This window comes from Esox lucius, chromosome 17, assembly GCF_011004845.1.
Source record: "Esox lucius isolate fEsoLuc1 chromosome 17, fEsoLuc1.pri, whole genome shotgun sequence".
NCBI lineage: Eukaryota > Metazoa > Chordata > Actinopteri > Esociformes > Esocidae > Esox > Esox lucius.
Window position 1 is genome coordinate 25,652,982 of NC_047585.1, and position 23,330 is coordinate 25,676,311.

Genomic DNA, 23,330 nt, shown 5'->3' on the forward strand with positions numbered 1-23,330 from the left:
GGAGTAAAGGCAATTAAGGTATAAGTTTAATATTTTCTTAAAGAATGCATATACAAAGAGACATCTGACAAAGCATTTGGTTTTCCACCAAAACAACAAACGGTTATAATAATAACAACAATAACAATAATAATAATAATAATAATAATAATAAAATCAGCTGGACGTCAACCAAACTCTGAGCCACCAGTGTCAATCAAAAGTTCATGATGCTGGTGAAAGACACGTCTCTTTCATTGGGGGGGGGTATAAATTCACTCCACCAATAGGAGTGTTTGTGTTTCAAACTGGTAGGTTAGAGTTCAGCTGAGTTCCAGCCCCTAAAATGTGAAAGGAAAGAAAGTAATCTTTTTATAAAATCCAAAACAGCACAACGGAATAAAAGAAAACAAACCAGATTTTGGTAAAAACATCTGAAGCCTACATGGACGTGTCTGTCAGCTTACATTGTTATTAAATCTGTTAACCTATCATCTCAGAGACCTGGGGCTCTCCTACATGCATTACCACAATGTTACACGACCGTTTCCACAATGTAAATACCATAGAATTACAAGTAATAGAACAGACAATCCCTCAGACCACAGATTTTACAGGAGGTACACCTATCATGACGGGCCAGTAACATTGCTGTGACAGCATGGAACACTGAGAAAGGCACAGAATTCTGATGTGGCACAGAATTCTGATGAGCATCAATTAAAAACATCTAAACAGGACAACATATGGCCACCGGTGTACCCGCCACAGAGCTTTGAACAGGAAATGTTAGCTCTACTAATTCTAGATCTATGGTTACCTCAATGATTCTTCTAATAATGCTTGACTGACTCCCCTTGGCCCCTAGCAATGCATTAAGAACACACTTGTTTCTGCTAACACTGTTTAAGTTCCCTGCTTCAAAAGGCCAATTCCTGCATCCACAATGGCTTCAGTTTAATTCTTCAGTCAGGCCAGGCCCTAATCTGCTCCTAGGCTCCTCCCCTGACCACTCCTACTATACATTTCTCATTTTACCCAAAGCCACTTACGGAAGCAGTTAGGGTTATTATGGTCTTGCTCAAGGAAAGCTGAATTAGGGATCCGATCTAACAACCCCTTTGGATAGTGGCCAGATGATCTAACCTCTAACATATTTAACGCCCACATTACAGCTCAGAAAGGACTGGATAGGTATAAGCATAATAGTAACAATGTTTTCCTATCCATTTAATTAAGATCTGCACGTATCCAGGGGGAGAGGGCAAGTAGATTGGAGATTGATCCTAAATGGGAGACTTCTGTTCTGTCAGGGAAGGGAGGTAAAGAACTAAATAGGGCACCCCGCCAGAGCTGCTTCAGACGGGGTTGGAAGTGGAGCAACACGATTGGCTGCTCGATGTGCTCGTAAAGAGGGGTGCAGCTTAATGCAGCAGCATGCTGTCACTCAGGCAGTCATTTCATTCAGGGGTCGAGGATGTCTGTCAGAACTGATAAACGGCTAGTTACACAGAAACTAGGTGACAAGGAGAGCATTAACATCAGTTACAGGGAAAGCCGCCAAGGACCGTTTAAGAACCAGTTAGGTCATTACCCATACGAGAGCTAAAATCAACAGCCTGTGGGCACTCGTTAAAACAAACGGTTCAAACACTGGTGAGTGACATGGTCTTAGTGTAGTACATGACACTGGTCAGCCACTGCCTCTCCTCACCTCCGGCCCTTTCACCTGGACTGACCATCAAAGCCAAGGTCTGTACACTGAGCAGTAGAGACCAGGGTTTCCCCTCTCGCCTCAAGCCTCCCTAGACATTAAACAATTTAGCTTAAAATCCAAAATTGGCACACCTTATTCAATTGGTCCAAGGCTTGATTAGTTGCCTAAATTAAGTTGTGCACATTTTGAGTCAAAACCAAAATGTGAACGGTCCTGACAGGTCTGAGGCTTGGGAAAGTCGGGTAGGAGATGAGGAGTAGAAGTCACTTTAGCCCACAGCGATACACGGACTACATATGAAATTCTCTCTCATCTAAAGGTTCTGTTGACTGTTATGACCAGTAGAAGGGTGGTCGTCCTGGACACAATCACAGGGTAAGTTCTGTCCTGTCCCTCTCTCCGGGGATAACACAGGGATAGATCATCTAATGTCTCCTTATTGCAGTGTCTAATGGGATACTCATTTTGTTTGTTTCTATACTTGTCTTAAAAGTATATGGCTGTCAACCAGCCTTAGGAGAGGAATAGCCGGGGGAGGGTTTGGGGGAGGGTCGAGTTGTGGGTGTGTGTGCGTGCGTGTGTGTGTGTGCGTGCATGGGTGGGATGGGAGTGGTCACTCATAGCAGCACACATTTGCGTTTCTTCTTGGGCTCTGGAGGCTCCAGGGCAGCCAGTATCGCCTCATCAAACACATTCTTTAGGCCTTTCTGTGGACACAAACACACAAAACACAGGATCAATGAAGGGGAATCACACAGGGGCAATTAACAGGGCAACACGCACAGACAGGTTCAATTAAAGGGCAACAAATACACACAGATACAGGTCAACATAATCGTATGAACAGAGGGGCATTCATCTTCAGAAAACACAGGCAGGTCAAATGATCAAATCCAAACAGCACTGGGTAAAGGAAAACCAAAGACACGCCATCCTCACAGAATGGCTGGGGAGATCATGAACCAAGGAAAACACCTGCCCTCATTCATTTCCAAGTGAGGTTGACTGGGGAGTGAATGTTCAAGACAAACACCAGGCCAACAAGACAGGGGGTAGGAGAGAACACGGGTTCAGCGTCTCACAGGGATCACAACAGAGGTCAAATAAAACACCAAATCAGATCACTGAAATCAAGCGTTAACAAACAAAAATGTTCAACTAAATCACTGAAGACCCCCCCCCCCCCCCCCCCCAATGATTTTAGCTGACTATTATGCAATCACCCCTAGCAGGATGTTTGCTAGTTTCTTAGTAGAACAGCTTAGTATAAAACTGGTAGGCCCTGTCATGTGAGCCAGAGTGTGGTACAATACAGCTCTATGATCAGGGAGGCTCCGGGAACCTTGCAGAAACACAGAAGACTTATGCTTCACCCAAGGGTTATGCTCTATATAAAACAATCTTCGGCTGGAGACACATTGGGTCAACTAGCATTACGTCACGTTGGTGCTAGATAATCGGATTTGTTCTAATACATTCTGTTTTTTAAAGCACCTACATGAGAAGACTTGTCAGTCATTAAAATCGAAAACTGCCATCCACCATTGTGATTACATCCAGTATTTGTGGAAGCATCCATGTTTTGGTGGCCGATGGTGTTGATGTAATGCAGTAACTCTAAACACACTATACATTCTGGGCATCGGTTGTTCATACATTAAATCACAGGTGGAAATTGTTTATCAAAGGTCAGTGGAGGCAGGCAAGTTTGGTACAAGGATATATAGTTCAGTCAGGAAGTATTTAGACAATGGTACAAGTTGGTTGTTTTGGTCGTTCAGGAGACTGAATTTAATGGGCAGCCGGTCAGCTTTAAATTGAACCACATAGGTATTACAGCCTTTATATATACACATATATACATTGTCCAAAGTAACAGGACATTTGGCTGCTTAGCGGTTTCTTGGCCATTGCATCGTTAGTTTGTGCAAGAACCAGAAAAGGTCTAGAGGTGATCGTAAGTGTGGCCTTTGCTTTTAAATCTGTTGTCTCTCAACATGAGGAGATAAGTGTCAACGCCTGTAAAGCAGATCATAGTGAAGCTGAGGGAGCTGAGTAATTACTCAGACACAGAGGCTAAAGATTGTGAGAGTCAAATCAACTGTTCGGCAAATAGTTACGAAACAAGAAAACACTGGTGAGATCAGCAACAGCAAACTCCCTGGTAAACCAGGGGAAGACCACTGTAGCGTATGACAGAGAAACCCTTTTCAACTGGCAAACAGAAGACTGCCCAGGATGTACTGATTCATGTGTCACAGTACCGTAATGAAAAGACAACTAGCATAAGGAAGAGGATTCACAAAAAAAAAAAAAACACTGTTGAGCCTCAGGAACACAACACCAGTTTGCAGTTTGATTAAAAAGTACCTAAAAACCCTGTAAAGTTCTGGGTGACTGTATAAAGGCCATCATTCCTGCATGGTTCAAGATTCATGGATGTATATACCATCAATTTAAAGCTGACAGCACCTTCACCTCTCAGTCATTGTTTCATTTAGAATCCAATGTGCTGGAACAGAGCCAAAACAACCAAACCTCTTTCATTGCCCAAACGCCTAGCGACAGGGCTGTATATTTGTCATGACTGCGGGTTAGCTTGTACTTACGCATACTTGAAGTGGCCATCCACATTTTTTGCAGAAGAACTGAGTATTGAATGTATATACCGTCCCTAAAATCTTTAAAAAGGTACATGGAATCTTCACATGCTACAATTATAAAAATAAACCTGAGAAAACAATTGCAACCAATGTTGAATACAATTTAGAAAAAGGCCTAACAATTCATAGGGTCCAGGAGTTGTTTATTAACCCTTATCAAGCACACTGACAGAAAACAGTGCAGTGCCTTCTCTTACATACAAAAGACCTGGGAAAAAGTGACAGCAGAGATGGAAAAGAATGCGCCTATTTGAAAGCTAAACAGTATTACATAGCTGGCGACGTTTCCATTTCTAAGAAGCTCTCATGCCAAAACAGGTTGGAAACCTCAATCAGTAACACTGACATAACCCCAACGTGATACAGATCCCCAGCACAGGATGGATTTACACAGCCAATCCAACACTCAGATTTGTTTCAACTAATTGGTCTTCTGACCGATTACAGCAGATTATTACCTGAGATTGGACCAATTAGTGAGGAAATCATCTGAATTGGGATGACTGTGTGTACTCAGTCATATGGGTCTAGGCAATACTATTGGTAGAAACAAGACCTGCCCTCGTAGATAGAGGAAAAGAGAGGCGGAGAAGAGGAAAGCAATTTCAGTTGTCCTTTATTAATTAATTTCACAAATAATTTCACACCATTATATTGGATTTTGGATCTTTTAACTTCCAAGCTGTCTAAATATGAACTTGCAGCACATGGCACATCAGACAGAGTGATTCATACAGAGAGTTGGGCCAATCTACCAGTGGGATGGCCAAGGTGCTGCCTCAGACGTCCCCATTCAACTGGTCACAAGGGATATTGGGGTGTTAGCTTAGATGAGGCCCATGGCAAGTGGGACATTATTCTGTGGTCTGCCTTCGCTGGGTAAATACTGTCCAAATGGTGCCAATGACTGCTGGGATATCAAACAAGTGCTGCGGAACTTGGTTGGTTGAAACCCTGCGTGATGGCCAAACTCTCTGTACGTGGCTCTGGTACTTCCAACCCTAAAATGTAATCATGGTCAGACCTCAGAGTCTGTCATACATCAGCAGTAGTACAAAAAGACACATTAACATTAGGAATCATGGAGGCTTGTAGGATTTGTGCTTCAATCACAATGCAGTGGAGGCCAGTGAACTACAATACCTCCGAACCATCTCCACACCCAGCATGACAGGGAGGGCTAACACTGAACAGGCAAGGCCGGGATTCAAATCACATCCTAAATCCCACAAGTACACTAACTTGGTCTACTCTATGGGTAATAGGGTGTCAAACGAATTGCCCAAGGAGGACAGGTGAGGTGATTAACCAAAGCCAGCACAACATTAGCATGGTTACATCTGAGGGGAACCCAGGAGCAATCAATGGACCCAGTCCTTCAGGCAGAATAAGGCCTATGAGGACAAGTAAAGAAAAAGGCCAGAAATGAGGAATGACCACACAATAGAAGGTAACACTGTGGCTGAGGGACGATTATAAAGAGTTGTTGGGTAGATCGATGACAGAAGTTAAAATGTAAAGTAAGCAGCAGACAATTGGAGAGAAAGGAGGAGAGGAGACTAGAATATACAGCACTTCCTCTTTCTTTGCGTCTCTGGAGGCTCTAGGGCGGCTAGGATAGCTTCATCAAATACATTCTTCAGCCCTCGCTATAACGACACAGGGGGAGGGAGAAAACAACAGCACAGTTAGCAAGGCACACAGACACAGGGCAAGATGAGCACAGAAAAAGACTTAAGAGAAGGAGGGGAAAAGGGGACGAGAGAGAAAAGGAGGAGAAAAGGGAAAGCAGAGGAAAGAAGAAACTGCAGAGGGAAAAGATGAGGATGGACAGAGAAAGAGAGCAACATTGTGTAGAATATCCAAGCACAGTGAGACTGAAGAGAGCACTACTGGACAGACGAGGAAGCCTCTTTAGACTACACTGTGAGACAGGACTTAAAGATCTAAGATCATATTACCCCACTCCGCCCCTCAAACTTCCCTATCTGAATCTGACCCAGAAACAGTGCTTAGGGGACATTTCTGTCCTGCCTACTGAGGAGACAGTCAGCGAGCCAGTCATGCAGGAAACAGGATATTGCATCATCATCATGTTACACCAGCAGTAGCAGGTCTAGAGGAAGGAAGAAAGAGGCCAGGCCAGGGTAGGACAGGAAGAGACCAGATGGGGGGAGGTGGTGGAGCCAGCAGGGCCCATTGTTTCCCACTATAGTACAGCAACAGCCCTAGTCTCCCCGAGTTACAAAACAAGATGGCCGTGAGCCGTTTCTGTTTCCCAATTAGGAATGAACATCCATCTGTAATAAACTGTACAGGATGATTACAGGGACATCCTGTTAATATAGCAACACTGTTTGACCAACGATTCAAAATTATGATGAACACTCCAGGCCAAATGTGTGGATCTATACTCATATGGCCCAAAAGCACACATACCGACATTTCATCTGTTTCTGTTGATTAGTGGACAGCCAGAATGGGACATGAACCCGATCCGCTGCGGTTCCTGGTACCCCTGGGCTGTAAGGACCAAACAACCACGACCACGGGCACACACTGAACAGAGGACACGGGGCGTCTCCCCAGGGGACTCTCCCCCTCCTACCCTTCCTGGGTTGTGGTGCCAGGTGAACTCTCTATGGCCTGGGTGTGTCATGCTGTGTTTCTGTATGTATGCCGGTGACCTGTGAGATCTTACCTGTGTGAGAGCTGAGCATTCAACGTATTTCACAGCCTTGAGGTCTCGGGCCAGTTTCTCTGCCGTCTCCGGAGTGATGGGCTTCTGCTTGTTCTTGGCCAGCTTCTCTATAGTGGAGGGGTCGTCCCGCAGATCTATCTGAGTCCCCACCAACAGGAAGGGGGTCTTCGGACAGTGGTGGGTGATCTCCGGTACCCACTGGAACACACAGGTGAAGTGTCAGAGGGACTGGGGGAGGGGACTGGAGGAGTGGATGGAGGAGATGGGAAAGCACATGGAAAGGAGGGGCCCACCTTTTCTTTGACGTTTTCAAAAGAGGAGGGGGATACGACAGAGAAACAAACGAGGAAGACGTCTGTCTGGGGATAACTCAGAGGTCGTAACCTGTCGTAGTCCTCCTGACCTGCAGAGAACCCACAACGGTGTAGAGACACACACACACACACACACACACACACACACACACACGTTGTCAGTGGTTCAGCATGACGCTATGGCTCCGTACCAACACCACACACAATAATAAATGTGATAGACTAGCAATTAAACCAGACATAAACTATTAGTTTTTATAAACAGTCATGTATACATTAATACATAGTTTCCTATAAATAAAAAAACTTTGTTTTTAATAAATCAAACTCTGTTCAACATATTTATTTAAAGGGTAAAACTATTTATAAACATGGTAAATCAAGCTTTAGCCACTGTCTGCTCATAACAAATTGAATGCATATTATTCAATAGGAATGTACAAGTTTGGTGATATTAAGCTTTGTATAAAATATAATCCAGCTTGTGTGTCTTCAGGCCTTTTTAATGATGATGAATATACATGTACCAGAAATATATATAAAAATGCTCCAAGTTCCATCACAGGTAGGGCTTGGCCCTTTGAGGGAACCCCTCAGAGCTTTGGAATGGAAACAGAATGTATCATGTAGGCTACTTATGGGCAACCTTACGTGCCAGGGAAAAAAACACTCTCCGACCTTTAACCTCAACTGAGCTCACAGGGTACCACAAGGAGTCGGTTGAAGGTGACGAGGCAAGGCAAACAATTGTGATTACTAACCCACCCCCCCAATCCCAGACGGTGCTGGCCAATTGCACCTCCCTCTGCGGGACACCTGGGTCAATCAACAAGCAGGAATGAAGCAGCCACTTCCACTGCAACAGTCAGGGGCCTGAAGTGAAAACTGCCATACCCGTGGTATTCAGTGTCATATCACAGCTATCAGCCAATCAGCATTTAGGATTTAAACAAACCAGTATATATCCTACAATACATCACACATAAAACTGGCTCATAGAAAGTCAGCAGAAAAAGGCGATGTTGGTACGGGGACAGATCATGAGAGCTATTGTTTTCTTTCTAAGGGGAAACGAGTGACTGTTACGGAAAAACTGACGTTTTTCTGGGCTACTCAAATAAAGACAACTGTTCTTTTTCTTAATCAAGTTGAGCAATGTATTGTGTGAGTGACGTCAGGCACCTTTATGGTCAGACCACTAAGATGGGACTGATTGTCCGGTAATCACTAAGAGTAAAGAAAATGGCCAGGACTACGCTTAAAGTCAGTAAACAAAACCCTCTCCTAATTAATGTATGTATTAGTTTACCAAACCAAATGCCTGATGTAAAAGAACTCTATATGATTAAAGCGATGAAGAACCAATTTCTTGTTAGGAAACGATCTTCTAATGTGACTAAGACATTCACACAGAAGAGCTGGTGAGCCCACAGTACCTGCAGTGTCAAACAAGCCCAGTGTGTAGGGCTCCCCCCCTATCATCACTGTTACAGCATAGTTGTCAAACACCTGCAACAGACACACAGAACATTCACCAATGCATTGGCACACTTCATTACATTTTTACTTAGGGTTGGACTTTCCAAAATGCTTCTGTAGGCTTAAGAAATTGGGATTAGCGAAAAGGTCAGGTTTACAGATGGGAGGAAAAGTTACCTGGAAACTAGCATACAGACACGTTTATTCCTGGTTTTACACTGACGTTTACACATTATTTTGTTTGCTGAAGGGATTTTAAAAGAAATAATGCTTTAGTCATGGATACACAGTGCGCGTCGAGGCGGGGGTGCAGGGGACTTACCGTGGGTACATATTCAGAGGGGAACTTGTTTGTGGTGTAGGAGATGAGCAGACAGGTTTTACCCACAGCTCCATCTCCCACCACAACACATTTGATCGTCTGCATAGCTGTGCTTTACAATCCTCTCTACTCATTCAAGATCTATAGGGAGAGGGGACAGAGAGACAGACGAATAGATGGATTAGCGAGGGTCTCAGTGTGACACAGGACCAGGTACAGCTGTGTCAAGACAGTAGTCTCAAACAGCCACAGGATGTAATGAGCCCCCTGAGAAGGAATACATTCACCACCTCCCTTCGGTTCTTATGGTTTGATAGTAACTCAGGGAGATGAGTGTATACTGGTACTAATGACAAGTACAGTACCACCCTGAAGGAAACTGACACACTGAAAAGAGGAAACTATGAGATGCTGGAACTTTGATGGTACAGTCATTTAAAGGCTGTTACTGGTGAAAACCAAACCAGACCTGTGCACGTGTAGCAGATTAGTCTATATTATATGAGCCTCAAATGAAGATTGTCTACTAGTTTGATAATAAACACACGGAAAGGCCTGAAAGTTCTTCATGTTTGCGTTATGCTGACCAGTGAGTCCATGATTGTGATGTCTAGGGATTCCTTTTCGATCCGGGGTGTTGAGCCGACACTCGTCACATTAGCGCTGCCTAATTTAAAATATATGTCTATTGATGTCATCATTGCCTGGCATTTGTGTGCATCATGTGTTCATGCCTGGACACACCACATCTGAAAGACTCACGGGACAATATTTTGTGTCATTATTCACATGAAGACACAGATGTAACAAGTTATATTCATTGCCAAATAGAGAACAAATGGCCCTCAATAAGAATGCAAAACATTGCTAAATATAAAAGGAAGGAAATGGAAATGCTGAATAAATCGTGAAAGCCAACAAGGGAATCTATAAGAATGCTACCATACGGCTTTAGGCCTACTGATAAAGAATGCACTTTCATCAACGTTCCGTGTGAGGAGAAAAATGTCTGGTTCCATAGAGGATCAGAGAGGAAGTCATGTTACAATGTTCTCCCTTCTCCAACCAAAATGTGACCAAATGGGTGACGTAACATTCGGTTCAGCTACTAAAACCATATCCCCACTGTTTTGTCTTCGGGGACGAGAAAAAAAACAGGCCATACCAGATAGCACCTTATATTATTATATTAATACTACGTTCACTTATCCTACCACTACAATATACTAAAGTACCTACATTCCAATGTTGTTTATAGTTTCAAATTGGCTAATAAAAACCCTTTGGTATAATAAATAGACAAAGCCTACACAAATTATAGGTCCAGGCCTAGAGCCTAAAATGAATAAATCAAAATCAATTCACCCTCAATCCACTAAAACTGCACCTTGAAGAGCGTGAATCTGTCCATCTACTCACAGCAGAGCTATTTAACCAGAGGAGATGATGAAACTGTTAAAGCATTGTTTAAATTGATTCTTAACATTAGACAAAATCAGACTACAGTCAGTTATTTCACTTAACAATGAAGTGGAAAACGTAACGCGATCATTTATGATGTAATCAAGTAAATAAAAGTCGGTTGTTTTCCGTTCCCCACGGGTAATGTGACATCACAGCGGTTCGGCAGGGACACGGTTGTTGCAACACCCCGATTTACACAGCATTAATGACCGACACACTGAAAGTCTGCAATCAATCTGACATGAAACAAGGCCACCATAAAACACCTGTCAACATGTGTCCAAATCAGCATTCTATATTTATTACATTACAGAATTCTATATTTATTACATTACAGAATTCTATATTTATTACATTACAGAATTCTATATTTATTACATTATAGAATTCTATATCACTCCATGGACATCAACTGTTCCATATATTTTCATTAGACTTTCCATTTGGTCAAAAACACGGGGACAGTCGAGCACCAAAACGTCCCATGAGACATTGCCAAACACTAAGAAATCTGGTAGACTGAAAACACAGACCTACATTGCTGTAACAACTTAAACATTTTAATATGTAAAGGCCAAAAGAGTCTGTATTTCAAAATACACACAGTCAAGTATTTAAATGAGGAAATCGCCAATTTCCTTTCTTGCTTATTCAGGAATTGCTGGAATTGGAACACCATGCAGTCTGCCAAGCAACACGTCCTTCATGGAGCTTTCTGAACTCACACACACAGGCACATAAACCAACAGGGAGTTATTTTACAAAGCAAACACCCAGTGGGTTCACAATCAATATTCATATTTAAACTAATTTTATAGATAAACTAATATGCAGAAGCAGAGACATTTGAAACAGATTGTTGATTTATTTGTCACTCAAAACTGGTGGCAAAGGAATAGTTAAATTATTTAAAAAGCTTGATAACCTATCAGATGAATTTTTTTTGCTAACTAATCTGTTAGATCTTGTTCATAAAACGTGTTCTATTTGTTTGTGGTAACATCAACTGAAGTATGTAGGCTACATTTCTGTCCATACCGCCCAGCTCTAGACGCGAAGTAGGCCACTGCTGTTTGACTGTGTGGATTATTTTTGGATTTTTCTAAAAAGAGGTTACAAAACTCTGCCCACTCAGACCCTGTGTTAATCATGTGAAAACAGTCTGACTTTGGAGACACACAGCCAGGGGCCTACTGCCCGAGGTTCAGACACACAGCCAGGGGCCTACTGCCCGAGGTTCAGACACACAGCCAGGGGCCTACTGCCCGAGGTTCAGACACACAGCCAGGGGCCTACTGCCCGAGGTTCAGACACACAGCCAGGGGCCTACTGCCCGAGGTTCAGACACACAGCCAGGGGCCTACTGCCCGAGGTTCAGACACACAGCCAGGGGCCTACTGCCCGAGGTTCAGACACACAGCCAGGGGCCTACTGCCCGAGGTTCAGACACACAGCCAGGGGCCTACTGCCCGAGGTTCAGACACACAGCCAGGGGCCTACTGCCCGAGGTTCAGACACACAGCCAGGGGCCTACTGCCCGAGGTTCAGACACAGCTATTCTACAATTCTATACCCCACTAGAAACAGCATAAAACTGTCTACACAACTCAGATATAACAGATTAAGATGTATGAATGAACCATGTAACATTTGACTGGACTATTCAAGGTTTTTCCAGGCACAGAATGGGCCTTTGGGGGGTGACTACGCACAACAGTTAAGTAAGATTGGTCTGCATACAGTAAAGGCAATGCGTTACCTTATTACAGAAATCTATGCATTTTCTTGTTGTTTCTGACCATTTGACTTTTTATCTTGCTTGAATAAATGAAACCCCATAAAAAAAAATATATTAAAAAAAGAATGTTATTACAACATTGGAAGGGGGAGGGGAGTGTGTTTGTGGGAATGGGTGTAGGGTTGGGAGAGGCCTTTCAGTGGCAGAAGTCACTTCCTGCTTCAGAGCATTTCACTCCCCTTTTTTATTAACTAAAAAGGACCTGACAAGGCCATGGTAGTCTATAGGACTGGACAATATGCCCTAAAATCAAAATCACCATTAATTGAATTATTTATTTTTCTTGCTTTGTAATGTGAAGTTTACATTGTAACATCAAGCACATTGTAACGTTATGGTGCTATATTAAGTTATTTCATTGTTGTCAAATTATTTAGTGTGCTGAAGTATATATTATTTATATAGCACCTTTTTAAACAAAGTGCTTAACAAGGAACATCAGCACAGAAATGAAAAGGAGAATAAAAAAAGTCAAAAACAGACATTATCGTTTGACACAGCCTATAAATACAGAAAGAATATCGGCCAGTCACCTCCTAGATATCCCCAATTGGATTACTGAATGTTTTATAGCATTGTGTCAGTTAAGCTGATGTGCACTTACCAATGGCAAGGTGCAACATGTGTCCAAAACACTGCTGCCGTGTCCATCCATTGAGCTGTGCAGCTTTGACAACTCTGCCGTTACATCCACAAGGTTCTCTTCCCTGAGTTCCCACGCAGAAAGCCTCTCTCTTAGGCCCTGCGCAATCACCTCTGCTGTGTGATCGACTGGAAAATATGCCATCTCAAGGCATCTGTTGCACAGCTTCCATTCATCGTCAGTGCAGTGCAAAGTAAGGCTCAAGTATGGGTCCTTTGTCCTACTTGACCTGAGACCAGCTGTGGCTGCAAAATGACTTCAGTTTAGCGGCTTCCTTTTTACATGTTTTGTACATGTTGAGCAGCGCAGTTCAAGAAGAATATGGTCGCGCTGGCACGGTGTATCTTTTGTCGAGAGTTTTAATGAGGTGTTTAAACCCACTGTGCTCCACTGTACCTATGGGAGCCATATCCTTCGCGATGCAGTAACAAATGGCGTCAGTTATTTCTTCCATCTTCTTGAATCCTTTTCATAACGTGTAGCATTTGGAAATGCTTGTTAGACACCTGCTTTGTGGAGGCACTTTTTGCTGGGCGCTTGTCCGTCTCTTTTTTGAGCCATGCACTGTTCATATTCCATAACATGATTGTGCTGAAACAGATTGGTGGTATTATCTTTGGTCACTGAAATTGTTTTTCTGCAGTGTTTACATTTGACTTTTTGTTAGGTGTCGTCTTAACTGAAGCCAAAATGTGTCCAAACAACAGACACTGTTTTTATTTGGTACAAGTTGCCTAGTTGACTCGCCGTTTGAGTTCTCCTCCAGGCTCCATATGGCTTCCATGCCGCTGACTGGATGGGGCGGAGTCACGTGACTGCACACGGCGTAGTATGTTTAAGTGGAAAGTATTAATGGGATTATTTTTTTTCATGAAATAACGGACGTGGGAAAATTACGTTGGTTAGAGGATCTTATTAGCCTAAGGTTTATGTTCTATTTGTTCAAAAGTTGTTTGATAAATTGCTATTAAAAATATTCGGATAGGATTTGAAAATATGTTTTTTTTCAAATCTTATTTTGGTGCTGGTAATTTTCCTTTGGCGCTTGTTAAAAACTCTTTGGAGGAGGGGGGTGCCAAAATTACTCTGCAGGAACAACCCTGCTATTGGGTGCCAGTTAGATGGCAGATGTGAGGATTTTGCTGGGTGACCTTACGTGCCAGTGGCGTCGTTAGGCTTATCTTTTATGAATAGCCCCGGATCTTGCCACCTGGGAAGGCAACTTGAGAAAAATAGTTGTGTGATGGTATTACGACCAGATCATGTTTTAAAACACTCTTTGGTAACCGTGTTAATTGGTACCATATCTTTGGCGACGCGAAATGTTGAATCTGTGATTTCTCTCTGCCGTTTGGAACCTCTCGTATGGTATGGTAATACTGGCAAATGCATCCGAAATAGATTTTTGCTTTGGACGGCATTGAGATGCTTTGCACTTGTCATACGAAGATTTGTGGTGCCACCTTAAATTATTGAACAAATTGGTCGTGTTGTGGCAACAATTGCAAGGCGCACTCGACAAAGTACTTGTTTTTGGTACTTTGTCGAGTACTTTGTCGAATATTTTGAAATATTTCCATGTAATTGACGATGCATTTCTTTTTGCAACCAAATTCTCACTTTCAGACTTTTTTGCCTGTTCCTTGCTCATCATTCAGTCACGTACAAGCAGAGCCTGTGTGTCAACTAAGTGCAGCAACAAACCATGTTTAAAATAATAATAAACTGTGTATCCAATAACCCATACATCAGAGTAAATTACCTTATCAGACAGATATAATGCTGGTTTTCCATTCGAAAAATATATATATTGTAGACCAATATGTTTACCTTACTAAATCGCACATTCTGAGATGTGACTATTGCGGATGCGTACATCGCAATGTCGATGCTGAAACGATATACCGTGCAGCCCTAACTTTAACCCATAAAAGTAGCATTTGCAAACAACTCATCACATTGTAGATGTTCTACTTTTGTGAGTACATACATTTAAATACTGTTGAAGGTAGCGATGCACTAATATCAGAATATCCTACGGCATACATTGGATGCATCCCTTTGAAAGTTTGTCAGGGTAAGAAAGACTGCAATACTTTTATTGATATGAGACTTGTGAGATTGGTATATGAAATACAAATAAAAATAGGGTGAAGAGGAGAGAATGTAAATTGTCAGATATCATCTTCAGAGGAAACGTGTGACACACCCACATTGTAGTGCAGACGACGGCAGACCAACCACAGGGATAGATGGCCGGGTGTCCACTGAGCTGCACAGATCTGAGAGCCAGCCTGTTCTCTAGCCTGAAACGCAGATGATCCTTTATAACCCCTCCTCTGTCCATCCCTCCATTGCCCTCCCTCCACCCACTGACCAGTCTTCCCTCCCCCTCCACTGAGGGCCGACAATGGGTCAGAGGCATAACGTCATCTGTTCAGCCGGGTAGCCAAGCACAGGCCAGTCAGCACACACACAGGTACTTCTACACAAAGCTTGGAACTCACAAATCCACTCACTGACCATGGCCTATGTCATATGGCTACCACATCGCTTCCATGGGTCCTCACAAGGTCTGCCAGGCATCTCGACTTGGGTCAAACCATTGAGCACACAGCAGCAGCTCATAAACAGGGCCATCGATAACTAAGATAAACAGTTGCAACAAATTCCATTATGGATTAGTCGGGTAAAACGAAGCAGATGAAGAAATAAACACTAAGTTGGGGAGGTAGGGCCCAGCACCGTTAAAGACCCAGAACAACTGCTAAGCATTCCCCACACTACTGATGAATCCGACCATCGGTGTCAGAGCCTCCCCAGTCTACCTCAACTTACTAAATTACAGCCATGTTGTCCTTGTACTTCTGGCTATACCATCGTGGCACTTCTGGATTTTCTGGCTATACCATCGTGGCACTTCTGGATCTTTCTAAACAATGTTTGGAACAATTTTATCATTGCCAACATATTTACATTTGTCATTTAGCAAACACTTATCCAGGGCGAATGACAGGTAGTCCCATGGCAGTATTGAACAGCAACACAAGACCACAAGTAGCCCAACACACATCGTATTTATAGGTCCCTCACACGTAGAGCACAGCTGATTATGCCCGATACGATGCAGGAGGATTCCATTTGATAGCTATAGCCGGCTTTTGGCTGGCTAAAATAATTGGCTGCTGGCCAGATTGTCTGGTAGAAAAATCCACTTAAGCACATGACAAGATGGAGAACTAACGATGACAGCATTTCACAAACAAACTAGACTGCGTGCCCACGTGTTGCAGAACACAATTACACACATGCCTACATGTAATTTGTTATTTTTAATGCTCACGCAATTTAAAGAACCTCTACATTGCCAGGGCTTCAGAGAACCTGGTTCTATGTATGACTGTCAGCTCACTACAGGTCCCACATCTGCCTTCTCCCCATTTGTTAAAAGAAGCATTCTATCCCACCAGGTTCATTGACAGATGAGGGGAAGGGGAATTATTCAAAGACATTTCACATATATTATGAAACAAACTCCTCAGAGAAAAAGTATGTTATATTACCACGAGTCAACATTCTACGGAGATGCAGTACAAAAAATGTGTTAGCAAAAAACAAATCCTTAATGTCTGTCAAGGTTTCATGCTCATTTCAACTACTCCCCAAAGTATTAAAGTTGGTTCACACATTTGCACACAATATTTCAGATTGATTATCAACTGGGTAAAAGGACTGTTTACGTAGTTCTAGGCAGAAATAATTAATTGAAGATTGAGGCCTATTGTATACTGTAGGCTGTGTTTGTTATACATTAGGCTTTATACATCAGATATATGCAGTACAGCAGGGCTTCACACTCACATTTTTGACAAGGAACACATGCTAAGTTGAAAAATCACAAACACGTTTAGGAGCACAATTGGAGAACAGCATATAGGAAAATGCAACATGAGATTTTGTGGCGGAGCATGTGAAAAGCGCATTTATGTCAAAATTGTTTCACAAACTACATTACATTGTGGGACTGTGTCAATGAATGCGATTCATTCAAATTGGGCAGGATAAAAATAAACATCCTCTTTTTTTTTTATGTGTATGACCCACAGTTATGTAGCTTAAGGTTAACTTCAAAAGTGCTTGTGGTAAACTGCTCAGTCAAACCAACATGCCTACTCCTTCTTATGATTTGACTCAAGTAATTAATTATGTTCAATAAGCAGCTCTTAGAGAACCCTCTTCAATGAACCAGCAAATAAAAATCTATGCAAATCAGCTGATGTACCCATCACATATTTTTCTTCTCTGGTGGAGCATGAGAACAAATGAAAAACCATGTGCCAGAAAGGACAGTGTAGAAACAAAAAGAGTTGATTGTTTTTTCCAGGGGACCCCATTATGTAAAATCCCATTTCGTATAGCTAGCATTCATGCTTAGTCCTGGCAAACACGCACACCAACCCTGTTCAGGAACTATTCAGGATGTGACAATTCTACCCCTTTCTTTAAACAGATATTTTTACTCTAATAACAGCAGGCGTCTGGTATGACCCAAATATTTACTCAGGGTCTACACAATCTCAAGGTTTTGTACCTTAAAAACAAATTGGGATTATTTTTGATGAAATTCTGCTGAGCAGGTGAAGAATCTGAAGATTTTATAGAAATCTTTGTTTAAGGCTGCACTGCAGAAACCATTGTACCATCTTACCATAATTGGTTTGGGGGAAAACAGTGGTTTGCATTTGCTCAAGACTGACTATTCCTTGAGATAAATACCACAGGCTTATTAATAGTATGGTAGACTAGGCTCCCTACTCATGGGACGCCCTGCTAAATAACATTGGTGCATACAAGGCCACAAATGTTTGATAAATAAACATTATACTGTTCTGTGTTTGAGTCCAAACTATTTTTTTCTGCCTTTCCGGATGGATGCCAAAAGCATGCACCCCAAGCGGTTCGGTGAACATAACTCAGCTCTGAAGCCAATCTGTATGACTAGACATGGTGGTCTCCCACTGAGCGTGTCACTGCCAGTGCATTTGAAGTAAAGACTGAAAAGCACATTTCGCCCCCAAAATGCAGCACTGTCATTATCTAATGTTCCATTAATGGTGGTGCCAGGCTACCTAGCTACCATCATGATCCTGAAGTCATGCACGTAGCCAGCAAGGTCGTTAGCATAGCTAGCATGGTAATTGTGTGTTACTCTTCTTAACAACTTGAACCTGTGCCAATGTTAACACTCATCCCCAATACAAAAATAACATTCACGACCATGCCAATTACATTAATAGTTTCTAGGTCTAGTAAAGATGTTTTTTCCCCAAAATAATCTGAACCATTAAAAGTTAAAGAAATTGCCATTGGTATGACATTAGGAAACAAACCCTCAATCCTTTATAACTGCGTAGACTATGCTGTTGTTACCACAGTACCTGAACAGAGTGGGTCAAGTAGGAGAACGACCTGCTTTCGAGGATAGCTGTTCAAGCATTAAGTCCACTGTAAACAAACACTGGCACATACTATAATCAGATACCTTTCAAAACTGCACACCTTGGCTCACATATAAACAATCGAAAAACATCTAACAGATTAGTGAAATCAGATAGAGAGTAATGACGCGTTTGTAAAAGTATGTTTTCCTTGTAGATCATGCAGTGCATGTAACAACATAACCAAGTGTTTAAACTTCAAGTGCCGATACGCATCTAGGAGATACGAAATAAAATCATGTGTAACGGACACCACAAAAGGAGGTATTTATTTGTTGCATTTGTTCTTATGAAAAACTCATCACACCCTTTGAAAACATCCTGGAGAACACAAAGCAGACCGATCGCAATATCACATCCCCAGGAACAAGACACTATATTAAACTAAAATAATCCATTACAGTACTGCGACACATCTGGACAGAAGAAGTTGACCTCTTACGTGGAGGTGGTGATCTTGACAAAAAAATATTCCAAAGAGAAGCCATGTGGATACACTATCGCCATCACAACACTACCTAAATGAAAAACAAGATCTCTCAAGCTGATCGTAGAAATGTTGTGTATAAGTGAGGGGGCTCAGAATTACTGACGACGGCCCTGGGTAGAAGTATTACGTTTTATATGGATCTAATCAGCGAGATTGGATACAGAACAGTATGAGAAGTTTGAGCTCTGTCTACAACATTGAGCAGTGCATCCCCTTTTAAACAAAACAATCGATTGAGCAGCTGGTTTTTTTCTCCCTTTGAGCATGTAAGGAATTTAAGCTAAGACTGCACCGGGAATGATTAGTGGGATTTCGGCCCACTAAACTGCACTCTGGTTGCGTTGTAAAATCCTCACTTTATAATAATATGCTATAAAAGCCTAACAAAATATTTATAATTTAAATATTACCCAAGACGGCACACTAGTTTTAGAGAAAACTTAGGGTGATACAGGCTTGTAAGTATTCAGTCTTTGATCTGTTGCATGTAGCACATCCTACTTAATTCCCAGATTATATGTAGGGCTGGGCGATCAGAAACATACTGCAAACAATTTGATAGAGATGAATACAGTATTGTTTCATCTTAAAAACATGTTCCATAATTCTCTGGTACTGCATCTTATGAGACGAGGTCAAAGATGTATAATCACTTCATTAATGCCTTGTATCATGACAGGACATTTAAGCAAACTGGTAAAAGTGGAGCATCTCAGAGCTTTTAGCAAAAGTAGGGCTGGTTAAGACCGTCTGCTAAATGACTAAAATGCTAATGTAAAATACAGTAACATTGTCGCCTGCCACAGGGCAGATTTTAGGACTGATGCAGGGCAGACACTAGCATTGCTAGCAAGAAACGTGTGAAGTGCGTGTGTGTGCATTGAGGGGCTGCAACTAACAACTATTTTTATCGATTAATCTGTTGATTACTATCAAGTAGTCATAGTCAGAAATACACAGATGAAAGGAAAATGGTGGATAATCCCATAATTCAATAAATTAAGGTTGACTAGGGATGCATTTTGCACAAAGTTTGTGAGCCTTATTAGCCATCAAATCATCAATGTTGGAGAATGCTTAATTAGCATACTTGACTGTAAATTAACTCCACGCACACAAGTATCCCACCAGTGTCAATGGCACTACAGCGACCGTTGCATTAAAAGGGCAATATGCACGATTATTACTATGTTACTAGCATAAAAACAAGGAAAAATGACCAGTAAACATCTGCACTTCATGTTTTAAGACAATGTTTCAAACAATATTATTCTACAAAATGAATCAGAGTGCCTGACATATTCCCCAACTGAACTTTCTTGCCGGTCCGTCTATCAGTTTGCATTGACTTGTAATCTCCTTATATTCACTTTAGACACTTGCAATACTATCCATCCCAGCCTAAACTACCCTGGACTAGCTAGTATTATACCGGCTTTGTTAGGTAAGGGAAGACAAGTCTTTATTGTTTAGAGGAAGGACGCCACACAGTGCCTGCAATGAACAAATCAACAATACATTTGAGAAGAGTTTTCATTTCAACAAGCAACTTACAGCATGACACCAACCTAATACAGAGCTCAATGGGGGGGGGGGGTACACTTGTTCAAGAAAGACGGTGCTGAGCACTGCAGTCTCCATCTTTCAGTGTTGTCAAAAATGTAAAGATGGAGGTGACTAGGACTCATTATTTACTATGTGTGATTTGTCAGTGACAGGCTTATTATTTCATCTATTTTATTCAGGTCTGTAATGGAACACTGACTGTATCCTTGTTGGTCTTCAATTTATTGTACGCCGATTGCCCGTTAAAGTCGAAACAGCCACTCTGTGCTCTGTCCTGCATGAAGTGGCAATGAAAGACGCAAATGTTTGTGATCCACAAGGTACGGCAACTTATGAGACTTTCAGTCTTGGAAAATAACCTAGAAATTGGTTTTCAAAATGTTTAGTTATACTGAATGGATGTAATAAATAGGCAACATTGTAAAAGTAATCAACAGCTTTAATATGCTACCTATGTCTTGAGAGATGTCTTGTCAATGTGCATTGGTTAAGAAAAATTGTGCATCTTGACAAATCTTACCCACGTCACGTGGACGGGACAAAATCATACATGCTTTCCTCGACATATTTAGCAAGCACACGTCACATACAATTACACATTAGTGAGATGACAGCATGCAATTTGCTGGGAAAAAATTACATCTGATCAACAGCAGGCTAGTGGACAAACCGCAGCCCAGGCTAATATTTAGGCTTAGGCTGATTACTTCTATTTTTTCATACTGAAATTAATCAATAAACACAAAAGCTGAAATAGACGCATTTGTAATTAGGGCCACAGAAGCATGGGATCCGACTACAAACAAACCCACATAAAGCAAGTTTAGGAGTGCGAGTTGTCCAATTATGTTCCTGTCTGTGTATATAGTAGTCCATCTTCAAAATATAAGTAGACTTGCAATGAAAATACAAAGTCCCTACTATTTCATTGTTTTCATCATCCAAGACTATGATTTCATTTTTTTCGTCTTACTAGACAAACTTTGTCCCTAATTATATCTAAGTACATCTTAAAACAGAGTAATCACGTAATACCGTAAACGTTGGGAGTTTTGATTCGCCACAACATTCCCGGACCTCCTGTGTGGTCACCTCTGAACCTGACAAACTTCTGACAATAATATAAGTACAAAAATTGTCCAGAAAAAGATGGTCTAAATTAATAACATGCATGGCACCGCCACATGTAACAAATGTGTACAAGCCATGATGTCGTGAAAGAATATAAAACATGTGAATCGACTACGTACAGAGTCATCGGTTTCCTCCCAACATAGTACCCTCCCTGGCGGTTTTCAGCAGAGTAAGCAACCATCGCCATTCTCTTGGTTAGCAAACGTTAGCTAATAGTAAGGGGCAAACCTAGCGTTATACTGACAGCTGAGTAACAGGTTTGTCGATCATTGATGAAGAAATAGAGATTATCATTACCGTTACAGTCCTTGACCGTTTTCAAGCGAACACTGACAGATCGTTGGATGGTTACTTTTAAGTAGCTGGCTACATTACAACCACTAACGCACCAATTTAGTTCATTTCGCTGATGTTAGCTAACTACATACATAGCTAGCATATTCAATTGAAAAGGCATGATTAGCGTTGAACTAGCCTTCCTTTCGATAGCTAGCTAGTTTGCAGAAGATTGGCTAACGTAGTAGGCGGATGCTGAATGAGAATATGAAAAATATACAATTAAATCTCCAGTGAAGTGAACCGCCCGAAATATACACGGATATTCACATGCTAGTAATGACATATAATAACAACATATTTACTCTACTGGAAGAATTATTTATGAAAATTAGTTATTTTCCGTACCGTATCCTCTCAATTTGTGTCTCTGCGCCGGGCGTTGGCAGGTTCGCACTAGGGGCTTCCTAGTCAAAAGCGCAGGGACACGTAGCTACGTAGAACGTAAAACGTAACAAGATAAAAAAAAAAAAAAGTATTTGTAGGAAAATGTAGTGATTGAGACAAACCTATTTAAAACAGGGTTAATGTATTGCCTAGTAAGAGTGTAAGTACGTATTCTGTATTTACGCTAAATATAAAAATACATTAATATAAATGCTGTTATACATCGGTAGTCACTGGACGGTTATGTATACATTAATACTGGATTCGCACAAGATAGTTATTTTAACAGTAACTATTATTTTTTACTCAACTACAGTAGGGACCTATTGTACTTTTTGCCTGTTTAAAATGCTGCAATACACATGTGTGCCAGTAGAGGACTAAAAGATCAAAAAAATATAAAGGGGTCATTGTGCAAATACACATGAAAATTGGACTTAAACATCAATGTACAGAAAGTATGATGTTGCGTTAAAGCGTAATTAACATGAGCTTGTTATTAAATGTTTTTTCTGAAGTCTATTGTCAAGACAATGCAAGACACACGTGCACTGAAAAAGGGAGCACTGAAATTATAAACAAGTTCATTATCTTGATTTTAGTTTTAAAAAATCTATTATTACAACTCTATGACCTAATTTATATGAACTCATGAACCTCTAAAACCACCTGCGTTTTGTTCAATGACCTTCCTTGTCTAGAGTACGTGCCATAGATTTGCCATTTTATATTTTGTAGATTTTATCAGAATGTATCCTTCTATACAATCCTTTTTGATAGCTCACTATCCATATAAGCTACAGATCTACAAACAAGTGTGATGTGTTCTGGTAACTCTC

The 23,330-nt window shown here is 41.4% G+C and overlaps 1 protein-coding gene across 2 annotated transcripts; it reads right to left on the bottom strand.

The window, feature by feature from the left end:
• Positions 1–4: 4 nt before the first annotated feature.
• Positions 5–22,538, bottom strand: cdc42 (cell division cycle 42). Of its 2 annotated transcripts, none has more exons than XM_010896145.4 (6): positions 22,453–22,538; positions 9,176–9,316; positions 8,811–8,883; positions 7,354–7,463; positions 7,061–7,258; positions 5–2,403 (listed from the first exon to the last, which is right to left on the bottom strand). In XM_010896145.4, the coding sequence occupies exons 2-6, from the start codon at positions 9,278–9,280 to the stop codon at positions 2,314–2,316; spliced, it is 576 nt and encodes a 191-aa protein (XP_010894447.1). In that variant the 5' UTR covers positions 9,281–9,316; positions 22,453–22,538; the 3' UTR covers positions 5–2,313. The 2 variants fall into 2 exon arrangements, with proteins under 2 accessions (XP_010894447.1, XP_010894448.1); XM_010896146.4 differs by lacking the exon at positions 5–2,403 and adding an exon at positions 4,959–6,008.
• Positions 22,539–23,330: the final 792 nt, after the last annotated feature.

Bases quoted from the DNA above. Each gene is read 5' to 3' on its own strand.
- cdc42 (XM_010896145.4), bottom strand. From the start codon at position 9,280: ATGCAGACGATCAAATGTGTTGTGGTGGGAGATGGAGCTGTGGGTAAA. The intron at 8,884-9,175 runs GTAAGTCCCCTG...TGTCTGTTGCAG, and splicing joins CCTCTGAATATGTACCCACG to GTGTTTGACAACTATGCTGT. The intron at 7,259-7,353 runs GTGGGCCCCTCC...TGTGTGTTCCAG, and splicing joins TTGAAAACGTCAAAGAAAAG to TGGGTACCGGAGATCACCCA.